This window comes from Morchella importuna, assembly GCF_003444635.1.
Source record: "Morchella importuna strain M04M26 chromosome Unknown Morimp01GS021, whole genome shotgun sequence".
Classification (NCBI taxonomy): domain Eukaryota; kingdom Fungi; phylum Ascomycota; class Pezizomycetes; order Pezizales; family Morchellaceae; genus Morchella; species Morchella importuna.
In genome coordinates this window covers 715,617-728,049 of record NW_025763418.1, presented here as the reverse complement: position 1 = coordinate 728,049, position 12,433 = coordinate 715,617, and the positions used below count along the sequence as shown (strand labels likewise).

Genomic DNA, 12,433 nt, shown 5'->3' with positions numbered 1-12,433 from the left:
AAAATCCCAGCGTCTTCAGCTCATTATGTTTGCCTCTATCAAGACTAACTGAATCTCAGCTCTGGCAGACTCAGCATCTGCATTCCCCTTTCAATATGACTAAGGTGTGTCAAGATCTACATATCTTGACCTCGATACCAATTGCAACGGAAGAATTTGTCCTGAGACCTCTAGGACCTCCCACTAAATCTCTACATCGATTTTTGAATCATGAAAACTAGAGAACCAAGCTCAAGTGCCCCACCGATGACATCAAGTCTATTTAGTAGTTTAATTTCGAAGAAGTTGTTGGAATATGGCCGATACTGTCATCACCCCCTTATTGATAGGTCCTGACGTCATCCAGGCGATGCGCACTCTAATTCGACAGCATTGGGCCACGTGAAACCCTTGCATAGCGCTGCCTCGAGGCAAGGACCTTGAGGCGAAAATGCGAGGCTCTGATGGTGTCGGATACCTAATGTAGTACTCTAATGAGAACTGTCTCTCTCTCTACTCGTCAAGACATGCCGCCCAGTTAAAACACATGCCACAGATTGGGAGGCGAAAGAGCTAAGGGCAGTCATGAATAGTACTGCATGTAGTAGGGTGATCACTTGATGTGGCTTTTAGGACTTGCCGGTCCTGCAAGTCCCATGGGTTAAAAACCATCGAAAGAAAGGCGGCGGGGCAGGTGAATCGGACAATAACAAAGTTATGTGGCCGTGGAACATTGCTACTCCTGCTCGTCGGATTTTTAGTGGAAGATGTGATTAACGATCGACCGAAGCTGGAAGGTGTATGATTCTCTACCTATATGGGAATCTAAGATTATTTGCAAAGAAAAGAAACACCTGTATGTACCCAGCATCTCTAGGAGTCATCCCAAACCCAGCCAACTAAAATCCTAGTAATCTTCCACTCACATCCTCGAAGCAGCCATAAAGTGATAAAAAAGAAGGGCATTCTCTTCAATAAAGATGTTCTAGAAGCCATCCGTAGTTATCTCAAGGTGCGTAGCACGCACTTGCCACACACACTAATGGCAGCCCCTACTTATGTAGAGGTTAGGCCTGCCTGAAGCGTTAAGGGTAGAATATACGGGGCGCTAGCTTGGGTTTATGAGCCTCGAATCGCAGTTGTTCTTTCTTGGGGGAAAGAAGGTCGAGCGTGTGAATGTGCACTAATAATTTCTGGGAGACATATGCCAAGGACGTTTCGGCTGCTGGTGCAAAGATGTGATACTGATCCATCTTGCACAAAACCTTTTGTGGGAAACCCCCAAAACCCGAAAGTACATCCTCATCATCTAGCAAGGTTCTTTAGTAAGTGAAGACAAGAGAAGCCGCGAGGATAAGGAAGTGAAACCCACTAGCGGTAACCTCGAACAAGATAAGAAAAGCAATTTTCATCTCGCATAACAATTTGGAGTACCTTTGCTCTAGTAGACACACGGACAATAAATTTCAGCAGAGCATGATAGAGAACCATGAACCACGACAACGCAGCACTAGGGGGCGCAAATTCGAGTATCACTTTGGACGCAGTCATTGATACTCCATGGCCTCACACAAAGTGAACCTCAGGTGTCGGCACCTCAGCCAGTGTATATTCACTTAGAAATGACCGTTAACTAGATTCTTTGGGAACACGGAAGAGAGAAAGTGCACAGGATAAGTTGTGTAGGAAAGTCACTTCCCTCCAGTTTGTCAACTCATCATTATTGTATTAAACCTCGGGTTGCGCATGTCTTATCACAATGCTGTAGATTTATCGTACGGCTCGGGTCATATTTTGTGTTTGGTGATATGAGCGCTAAATGGGAACAATAAGACGAAGTTCCCCATGAAAGGGCGCCCGGGCTACGAACAGCGTTAGATAATTAATAGAGTTACAGAGTGGGTGTGGGTTTTGGGAAGGCGAGCTGAGGATGCGAGGAAGTACATGTAAGTGAAAAGTATGGTGGCTCCATAGGGAGATCCAGACACTACTCTAGATTACATAAGTCCCTCGCATAATCTTGTGTTTGTTGGCTACCAAAGCTAAAGCAGGGCTAGGACCGGGCTTAACTCCCACCACCTCCTTCCGCTCCTACCTTTTTTCCATCTCTCCATCCACTTTACTGCTAGCCAATCTTAACTACATTTTCGTATGGTAGTGCATACTTTAATGCACGATGGGGGGTTGAGCAGACCCAGCAGAGGCTTGTAGGAAGCAAAGGACATAAACTGGATAAACGTACGGCTAGTTATTGGTGAAGTCTACAATTATACGAAACCCGCTGCTCTCGTTTTGACTTATTATAGCGAGAGGCAGACAATCCCACGAGACAGACCTTCTAGCGAGTGAGAAGTCATGAAGTAACATTTTCCCCGCGGATCCTTGGTCATGGAGAAAGGCCTATTACCTAGTGATTTTCAACAAAGTCATAGAGATACCATTCAAATTAATGGAGAAACCTGTTCCCCTTTCCTCTTCCCCTCCACCTTTGCTTACTTCCGGCCGCCTCATTTTTATTCCTAACAACCTCTCTCCCTCTCCTCGCTTGGAGGGATATTCTCCTCTCTCACTGCGGAGTGGGGTGATGGAAAACAAACCAAGTTCTCATTGAGGGGGGAAGGGGGGAGGGGGCTGGAACCTGTTCCTCCTCTCATGGAAGAGGGGAAGATACGAAGGGAACCACGGGGGAGGTGGTGAATTTGGAGAGAAAAAGGCAAAAGACAAAGAGGTATACACAAGGGTGCTAGTGGGAGGAAGTAGGGAGGAGTAAATACAGGGTTAGTGGTATAATTCTTAGTTTATGTGGCATCGACTCAACGTCATGTTATATCACTCGGGTGCCAAGGAAATACTTTATCCAAATAACGAGTGGAATCAACTGAGTTTACATTTAGTCTCCACAGGCCCTATATTATATCTCCTACAAATGCTGTGGGTAAAGTGCTACATACATTACCCTCCGGTCTGCATCACCTCTACAGTTTGTCAACGCACCAGCGCACCACCCTTAGAATATCTACGAAATAGGCGCTGAGCGAGGTGCTAATCGAAAATCCCTACCAGCGAAGTGATAGAGACAGTCGAAGAAGGGCTTCCGCAGTTCTATGTGGTGCGGCTGTGAGGAGTGCATGTAGCTAGTTGTATACTAGAGGAATTGGTTACTCACTAACCACCTTCCACCGCATCAGTGCATTCGGTCCCATCTTTTCGTCCCCTGCTTTAAACAGACATTTTATGCAGCAGTTAATTCCGCATATGTATATATATGAGGGGCTCCGGAACAAAACTTAAGCAGTTCACTTCGTGTCAGAGGCCTCATGAGGCTTAGTTGAGTAAATGTTATGAATCACAGAATATCACTCGCCATATTCACGCTACGCTACGGGTTGGTTGGTTTTTTACTTCCGAGCCTGGGAGTAAATCTGAGTTTGATTTGTGAACTAGATTAAGGTTTTTATGGGGGTTTCTTGTATGAGGTTTTATTCCTGTAGTTTTTTGTATTCAGTAAGGACTAGTATTTCCCGTATTTGTTAGTTCTTGGCAGGTGTTTGGGCATAGGTAGAAATGCGCCTGGTATCAGTAGGACGTTTGCCTGATAGCTAGGAAGAGGGGATTTAAATACCCACAAAGTTTTTTTTTTTTTTTTTTTTTTTTTTTCGGCTGCAGGGGGATATTATAGATTAAGCACGAAAGCGAGAGACAATAACGGAATGAATATATAGGAATAGAGGTAAGTTATTCTGATATTTATCTATACATTGTCTCCTATATAATATTCCTTTAGCTATGCCACAACAACCACCATAAACCCCACCGCACCAAGTAAAAATGAGTTATATTAAATTACTATAATAATATATACGCCCGCTCTATCTGCATTACTATCGCCACAACATAGACACATACATCGTAAAAACGCCTCATCCATTAACCACTAATCCAACCTACACAGCCTCAAGATATCCCATCTCTGCATGAGTCTACGGTTCTTCTTCCCCCACACATACATTGGTATACTCAGCGCACAAACCGCGATCTGCGCTATGCCCATCGTCCAAAACAAGCGCCAGGTCCCCAGCTCCATCAGCCAGTCAAACTCTCCCGTCGTGAGCGCGTACGAGAAGAAATTCTTGAATAGCAAGAACGTGGTAAACACCTCGACTGCAATACTGCGGTGCGCGTCGACAATATATAGCGATGCAGCGACAGCGCCAATGATCATTCCCATTACCCTGGTTGCGCTTGTTAGTATGGGCGAGTATGGAGAAATTGGAAGAGGGGCATCTTACTCCATGCCAAAAAAGAAGTCGGGCAGCGCCCATCCATACGTCTCTGGCTTACTCGCCACCCAGCCGAACAGGAAGACACCCGTGATTCCTGTAATCGCCTGCGGCAGGACAAGGAGAATGCGGAACTCGGGCTCAAAGACACCTTTATTCCATCTCGTCATGACTCTCGTAGACCAATCCGCCAGCATCCCGGCGAGCAGGAAGCCCAACATTGCGCCCAGGAACGCGCCGGTATACATGTACCCAATCTGCTCTTCATGGAAACGGACGGGCGCCATCATGAAAATGTATGCAATGACGACACCGATCATCACCGACCAGCCAATGAGTGCGCCCTGCGTGAGCATTCCCCAGAAGACGGCAGGATGGACGATGAGTACTATGGGGCGGAGGATGAGCTTCCAGAGCGAGTCGGAGGTCTTGCGACCGTTGAAGAGCGCAAGGGATTGTAGGAAGGTTGCGCGCGGAGGTGGGATGTCAGTATCGAGATTTTCGATGGGTGTGGCCCCGGCTTCTTTACTGAGTACAGGGATGGGGTCGGGGAAATCCATAGCTGCTGGAGTGACACGGCCATTGAAGGGGAGTATGTGTGTTTGTGAGTTCGAGGAGAGATCAGTGTTATACTGGGTCGCACGGCGGTAGGCCGTCTCGGGGCAGAAGAAAAACACCTACGAGACCTGGGTTAATAGGGGGTCTTTTTTATATACTGACTAAGCTTAGATTGAGGGTTGTGCTCGTCCTGGAGAGAAGAACCAGAAAATTTCCCGAATCGTGGTCAAGGCAGATAAACTGGCTTTGTGCACAGAACTTTCTCATAAAAGTAGTCAGGCGTGCAGTAGACGTCATGAAATCAGTGAAATCGGGCGAACATCTAAACTCGACCGTAGAACCCCAACCCATAGACCAAAAGACAATGAAGGAAGGGATTCCTTATCGCATCTATGCAGTTTTGATGTTGTTGATCATGGCGGGGCCCGTATTCAACCAATTCTGATGTTCGATCACTTGCACTGATCTCACAAGGTCCCACTGAACGCCCCAGCACTATCCCTTGATTCCTTGGCCCTTCTCTCCAACCCGTACGCACCCAACTCTGATCCCCGGGGCTTACTCACGAATGGCACACAAACGCCCGCAAAGATCCCCACAAAATAAAACGGCCATCTCCATCCCATCACAGTCGTAATCTTCCCAACCACCACCGGTGTCATAAAAGCGCCCCCAAACAGCGCAAAATTTGTCATAGCCATCCTCTTCCCCCTTTGGTGGACACAGTACAAATCTCCAACACTCGCGTTCACCAGGGCCTCAAACGGGCACACCGCTACGCCCTGGATAATGCGCGCCCAGAGGAGCGACTTATAGGACTGTGCGGCGCCGGCCCAGATGGAGGTTATGCAGAGCAGTACGGTACCGAGGACGTAGAGATGTCGCTTGCCCCAGACGCGGGCAGTGGCGACAATGATAAGGCCAGAGGCCCCGACGCCGCAGAGGTGGTAGCCAGTTAGGGCAGCGACACGGTTGACATTTTCATTTATGTGGATAGCGATATAGATAGTATTTGAAGCGAGGATTGAGGAGAGGCTGATGGCGAGTTAGTTGTTGGCTGTTTTACTGGTGTTGCAGATTGAAGCGATATTACGTACCATGATGCCAGGACCTGGGTAGGAAATTATATTAGCCATCTTTCCATATATAGCTGTTTAGGAGCTATACTTACAGAAACACAGCACAAAATAGCCGTGATGCAATCCCTCTTCACCAACGACCAATTCTACCCATCATCAGCAAACTCCCACCTCAACCACACCACCATCCAGAACAACCTACTAAAGGATCATTCGGGTCATCACTCGGCTGCGGCACCAGCACTATCGGCACCGGCCCGCTCGTATCGTACTTCAGCTTCGGGTCCATCTGCTCACCCTCATATCCACCAACATTATTCTTGGGCCCCATCGCCCCCATGAAGGATGTTCCTGCGCACATCGTCAGCTACATAAAAAAGCACTTTTCGCAAACAAGGAACAAAAAGGAAGCTTACCAGGGACATGCCCGCCCGCAGAAGGCTCAAGAATCCCAAGTCCCATTCTGACTTATTTTGCTGCTACTGTACTGATGGGTGTTTGTGGGTACTGTCGCGAGCAAGCGCGAGGGAGATAGGGAGACAGGGTGTTGTGTGTATGTGGTAAGTAGTTTGTAGTTATCCGGAATCCGGAATAATGTCGTGGTTGGGGGTGTGTACCTCATGCGGGGGGGAGGCAGAGGTGAGGTGTCTGGATGGAAAGTTCCGTGTTTCGTGTGACTCTGGAGCGCCTACATATTTTGTCTCTTCTGCGAGAGGAGATCACAGTTTGTACAGAGAAACCTATCATAATTCTGACCTCGTACCTGGCCTCGTACCCAGTCTAGTATTTTGTGGTTGCTGTGCCAAGACTTTCTGCAACCAAATACTTGCAGAATCACGTGACTGCCAAGAAGCTTGGGGATGGGGTCGAGCTCATCATAATTCCACCCTCTCGAAATTCCATCCTCTCGAAATTCCATCCCTACCCTCTAGGAGGCCTTTCCTCCTAACCTTCTACACGATAGTCAACAGTAACCTCAACCAAGCGATAGCGTCCACAACACACGAGAGAATGGCACAAGCTCTTGAACAACAGCTTAATCTCGGGCCACAGCCCGATCTGCCGCTGGCTGGGCAAGGCAACATCATTATTCAGCTGCTCCAACAAATTCAAGGCACCATCCAGCAAGTGCAGCAGCACGATATCCAGCAGGTGCATATCCGTGCGGAGTAGGTAAACCTTATGGTTTTTGGTTTGGTATAAAACGGAGCGAAGCGGAGAGTAGGATGAGTCAGCATGGGTTATCTAATCCATCTCATCTACTAGGAGCGGAGCGACCGGGGTAGCCTTACTAATACCAGGAGCGGAGCGACCGCTCATAGGCACCTATGTTGTGATTGCTGGCATTGGAATGGATGAAGGAATCTACAGCTATGTACTAGGGTGTAGCGAAAAGTGATCAGAATCTGATAAGACAAATACACCTATTCACCGTAACATTCACTTATCAGATTCTGATCACTTACCCTCAACACCCGGTACATGTAGTGTGTTGGGCTATTATTCCTGGGCTGTACCCTCTATGATATTAGAATATCATGTACTCGGGGCAGGCAAAAAGTACTGGACAATGCAAGTTTTGTCTCTGGGCTTTTTTTGCAGTAGTTCACGCCTAGCACGCGCGCCCATTGGTGAACCAAAAACCTGCATTGTCCAGTACTTTTTACCTGCCCCGAGTAGGTACAGCTTGCGGTAAGATTGTATTTGTAGAAATATGGGAGGAGTCGCCCAGCCGTAGGAACCCCCTGTTTCTGCAATAATTCTACCTCTCGCTGTAAGTCGCAGTAGCACAACACGGCATGGTAGAAGAGCCAATCCGTTCCCACCGTCGCAATTGTACCCTCGAATCGATAGGCCATTCATCCCATCTTCCCTCCATCCTGAGACAAAACCGAAACCAAAACCAAAACCATGGGCACCACCAAAAAGATGTCATGGCATGGTCCGACCACCGCAAACACCAAGAAAATGCATACGTACTCTACTGCTTTGAAGAATTATTCTCTAAAATCGTGCACCTTGACCGTCTTATCCAAGAAAAAACATCTCCTCATGGCTGTCGGGCTGTGCTGCAACTAGGAATCTATCTTTAGAGCACCCACCTCCACCACACAAAAATAAAGTCCCGTTTAGAAGCACTTTAGACACTGCCCTACCTATGTACCCTAGATACTCTACACCTTAAACTGTACTCTAGATACTAGATAGACTCTCCCCAGGTCTCTCCTGTCAATCAATCGGTTAGGTATTGAACTTGGAACACCTCTTGTCCCAATTGCAAGGAAGGGGAACTTCCCACTAGCGCAGGGCAGATCCCCGCTTGCTCCACGCATCCGAACTCTAGCGTGACCTTAGAACCTTCAGATCAGCAAACAGATCAACACTTCAACCGTAACGAGAAGTAAAGACCGACCGAGGGACCGCCGGCCATTGCCAGCTCGCTCTCTTGCTGCCAGCTCACCTCCGCCCCTATCTTTGAGAAATTCAGCGTTTGTTGTGTTGTGTTTAATGAAAAAATGAGTGCCTCTACTGCGCCGCTTGACAACTTTGCCAGATGGGTGATTTTGGGCGGCACGTATTTGCTATGCCGTCTGCAGGTACAGCTAGTGCAAAATATTTATGGAGCCTTCAAAAGTAGAGCGTAGTGCCTCCAAGAGATAACTAGGATAGATACATGTACCTATTGTAGCATTCACTCCTTTGTGCACTGCCATCTTTCGAATTCGAATGTTATCATGTTTCTCTCCACCCCTGTGCGTGGAAGTACTCTATGTAGGTACATGTATGCAAGCACTGGTGGGTGACTACATATGTAGGCGGGTGGGTGGATTGCATGGATCATAGCTTAAAATCCTCTGCTTATGGCTGCAGGCGAGTGTGCTTGGGACCGACTTCAAAAGCAGACGTCGCCGCCCCTTCTTTTCCCACCCTCACGCTCGCAACTACATACACTCTCACCCTTTCATCTAATCGCCCCACACAATACATAATCCAATTACAACATGAAGGCTTCAATCTTTGCCTCCATCTTCGTCGCTGCCGGCTTTGCTGCTGCTCAGAATATAAATATCAGCGATGTCCCCACCTGTGCTGTAAGTAGCCCAACCACTGGTGTGAGAGAGAGTAGCGAGGTATACTAACATTATATCCCCTTCCCAACAGCTCTCCTGCGTAATGAGCTCATCCCCCGCTGGCTGCGGAGCTACCGACTACGCCTGTTGGTGTGAGAGCAATAGCTGGCTCAGCTCTCTAGCCGCCTGCGTTACACCCGCCTGCCCCAACGAATCCGACCAAGCCAGTATGTCTCCCCACCCGCCTCTCACCTTCTAATTCACATCTAACACGCGTAATAGAGCTCGTTGCTTTGGCACAAGGTCTCTGCGGTGCTTACAGCGTCACCATCTCATCAGACATCTTGGCAAGTGCTACTGCGACCCCATCGGGGAGTAGCGGGAGTGCTTCGGCGACCACCACTCGTGACACTTCCGCTTCCACTTCCACTCCAACGTCGACTGGTAGCGCTGCATCCCAGAGCTCGAATGCCGCAGGGCACCTCGTGGCCGGGTCAGGATTGATGGCGGCGGCGGCGGGTGTCGCCATGTTTGTCTTATAGGTTAGTTGTCAGAACATGGGGGGGATCAATGATCCCTAAGTAATTATTAATCGAGTCCTTTGTTTTACTGTGTTTTGTGTCGCGTATGGTCCGCATTGTTGGTACATGAATTCAACTTGTTCCGTGGTGGAATGGGCGAATTGACGCGGTAGCAAGTCTAGTGATGAATTAAAAGATATTCCTGTGCTATATGTGGTGATTTTCATGGTCATGATAGTAGTGATTTAAACTTGGATCTTATGAGGAGTTAATTTCCCTTGGTGTAACTGGTATTCATTCGATGTATTCGCATACTTGCTCTGTGTTCCCAGTAGCAGAATCATCATCCAAAAGCAGAGCCTTCTACCAAGAGTACGAAAAGTACGCCTGTAGACTCAAAGAACCGAGACTTTTCGCTGATGCCGTGGTAAGACAAAATTGACTGTACTCTACTGTTCCCGTGATTCATTTAATTTACATTATGGCTGTCGAGTTCAGCCCGAGGGGTGGGGCGTGTATGATTGATTGGTGCCGGTTATCCTACAAATGGGGCAGCATCATGCAGTTTCCCTACGTGTTTGGGCTTTGTGCGTTTGTAGATGTGATGGGGTTTACTGCATGCAGGTACCGATAGCGATTGTAGATAAGTGGGAGGGGGGGAAGCGAGTGATACGTCATGCAACAAAGCTCGAGAACTGTTCATGATAATGATCTGGATGTTGAAGCCGGATAAATCAATAGAGAGGCTGGGGTTATCAAGAGTGAAAAGGTGGAAACGCAGACGTTGAGATCCCACCTTTGAGTGCGTCGTAACTACAGCTAGAGCCTTATGCCCTTGCGTACGGCCTGCACAGAATGGTGATTGTATTGGGGAGGATCAAGGGCTCAAACACGGGTTTAGGTCATTTTGATAGCCCTCGGCTTTAAAGACACGTAAATTGCGGAGTGTCTACACGCTGATTCGTACGGCTCATGATGTAAACATTCCACAGTACTACATACATACGCGCAGCAGTCCAGGATGAATTAGTAGAACGCAACAGCGTGCCTTGAGCCGTCAATTTCCTATTTGACCGCGTATATGAACCGCCAAGTCTTTCTACTCACTTATCCAGGATACCGTGGATTGATATCAACAATAAGGCCAATTGCAGGGAAAAATCGAGGTAAAGTAGCAGGTTTCCATAATACTGAATCAGGAGGCTGCAGTAATAAAATACAGGGTTGGAGTGCATCTACGGTCGAGGAGGAATGCGGGTGAGTCATGGGTTATCACTCGTGCAGTCTGCTTACACCATTAAAAGATAAGTGAAGGAGTAGGGTTCGAACGAACGTCGCTTACACTGATGGTTTCCAAAGATTACGTAGGGACCGCTAGTGCTCGTACGCATGGTTATCTCTGGTAAAAGGCAAGAGATAAGTACTGATACGCCGAGGCCGGTCCACCCCTGCCTTGCACAAGTTGTTATTATGTATTGATTCGCTGTCTAGGGGTAGCTAGTTCCACGCATAAGCCTATATGCATTCGGATTCCATCATTTTCAGATGCTGTGGTTTGAAGGATATCACGCCAAGGCCTCTTATGGCCTGACACCCCGCGCATATTTAATCCACAGGTTTTACCACCGAGAGGCTGCTCTTCTTATTTCGCCCATGATCTGCATTGAACCTGTTCTCCCATGACTCCATTAATGAACCACAATGTTCAAGCAACTACTAATATCGAGGTGGTTTCGGGACTTTCATTGCTATTATAAGCCATGTGACTACACATGATAAGATCAAATTTTTTCGGGTCAGGCCTATATGAGAATCTTCCAAGCTCAGAAGCTTCATAGTGAGTATATGTTACCCCAGAAAGAAGGCGAACTTAGTACCCTGTGTTTGTGGTCAGATAGGTCGTAAGCTTAAGTCGACAGATATCATGAAGAACAAAGGTGAAAGATTATAGCTGGCCTCGTACCTGCATGTAGCCTTGTATTCCGTTCCAAGTACCCAGATTCGGCCGTATAGTAATAGAATTGCCTCCCTTGATTAATCCTGCTTCGGCCGGGAGCAGTTGGGGTGGAGCATATTTTCGAGTGACCACTGATGATTGCTGCCAAGCATACACTAAGCCATCCCACCTTGAGCCTCACCCCACACAGCAACATCACCTCCGTTCAACCACCCCCCTCCTCAACCCAATACCTCACTCTATCTACAACCACTCGATAAAATGACCGAGAACGGCCCCTCCGACGCAGCTACTTCTGATCCCTCCGGCTTCCTCCAGGAGATTATCGGCGCACCCATCACCGTGAAGCTGAACTCGGGAGTCGAGTATCGAGGTTGGCATTGCACTAGGTTACATGGCGAGAGTTAGCAGGTAAGCTGACAAAGGTTATAGGCGAGCTTTCATCCGTAGACGGTTACATGAACATCGCGCTCGAGAAGACCGTCGAGTACGTCAATGGGGAGGTTAGAAATAAGTATGGGGATGTGTTTATTCGGGGGAACAACGGTTTGTCTCCTCCCCCCCCCCAGCGTGGCTTTGTATGGTAATTATAAGAGGAATGCTAATTGAGGCGTGGTTTAGTGCTATATATATCCCAAGACGCGGTATAGGTGGAGTGCATAGTATGGACGGGCGCTGGAAAGCTTTTCTCTTTCTCTCTCTCTTTTTTTTTTTTTTTTAGTAATTGAGCTCTTTTATCCTCCGAAGAGCGGTATCTCGTTTGGCCATGTTTACGAGAATTGTCTTGCGTGGAAGATCGACCAGATATCCTTTTAATCGATCAACTAGCCGATCAAACATCTCTGACCGGGCCACTTCCGTACCTCACAGTCTAATTAATCTGGGAAGCCGCATGATTATTATCGTGGAACTGTTACTATATTTCACGGACCACTGCTACATCTTTAGGCCTGCCTTGTTATGCCCTGGGCCAGGCTAGGGTCAAATA

The 12,433-nt window shown here is 47.8% G+C and overlaps 5 protein-coding genes across 5 annotated transcripts; 3 read left to right on the top strand and 2 right to left on the bottom strand.

The window, feature by feature from the left end:
* Positions 1-1,064: 1,064 nt before the first annotated feature.
* Positions 1,065-1,391, bottom strand: LAJ45_07027 (uncharacterized protein; the record flags this gene model as incomplete). The annotated part of the gene is made up of 2 exons (XM_046116586.1): positions 1,065-1,288; positions 1,352-1,391. 2 exons carry the CDS (start codon positions 1,389-1,391, stop codon positions 1,065-1,067), a joined length of 264 nt encoding a protein of 87 aa, XP_045970355.1.
* Positions 1,392-3,913: 2,522 nt separating this feature from the next.
* On the bottom strand, positions 3,914-6,358 carry LAJ45_07026 (uncharacterized protein; the record flags this gene model as incomplete). The annotated part of the gene is made up of 7 exons (XM_046116585.1): positions 3,914-4,211; positions 4,269-4,936; positions 5,384-5,852; positions 5,915-5,928; positions 5,989-6,042; positions 6,099-6,247; positions 6,313-6,358. The coding sequence occupies 7 exons, from the start codon at positions 6,356-6,358 to the stop codon at positions 3,914-3,916; spliced, it is 1,698 nt and encodes a 565-aa protein (XP_045970354.1).
* Positions 6,359-6,907: 549 nt separating this feature from the next.
* LAJ45_07025 (uncharacterized protein) lies at positions 6,908-7,295 on the top strand (the record flags this gene model as incomplete). The annotated part of the gene is made up of 2 exons (XM_046116584.1): positions 6,908-7,065; positions 7,163-7,295. The coding sequence occupies 2 exons, from the start codon at positions 6,908-6,910 to the stop codon at positions 7,293-7,295; spliced, it is 291 nt and encodes a 96-aa protein (XP_045970353.1).
* Positions 7,296-8,898: 1,603 nt separating this feature from the next.
* Positions 8,899-9,509, top strand: LAJ45_07024 (uncharacterized protein; the record flags this gene model as incomplete). Its single annotated transcript, XM_046116583.1, has 3 exons — positions 8,899-8,988; positions 9,059-9,194; positions 9,250-9,509. The coding sequence occupies 3 exons, from the start codon at positions 8,899-8,901 to the stop codon at positions 9,507-9,509; spliced, it is 486 nt and encodes a 161-aa protein (XP_045970352.1).
* Positions 9,510-11,706: 2,197 nt separating this feature from the next.
* LAJ45_07023 (uncharacterized protein) lies at positions 11,707-12,095 on the top strand (the record flags this gene model as incomplete). The annotated part of the gene is made up of 3 exons (XM_046116582.1): positions 11,707-11,818; positions 11,878-11,991; positions 12,067-12,095. 3 exons carry the CDS (start codon positions 11,707-11,709, stop codon positions 12,093-12,095), a joined length of 255 nt encoding a protein of 84 aa, XP_045970351.1.
* Between the last annotated feature and the right edge of the window lie 338 nt (positions 12,096-12,433).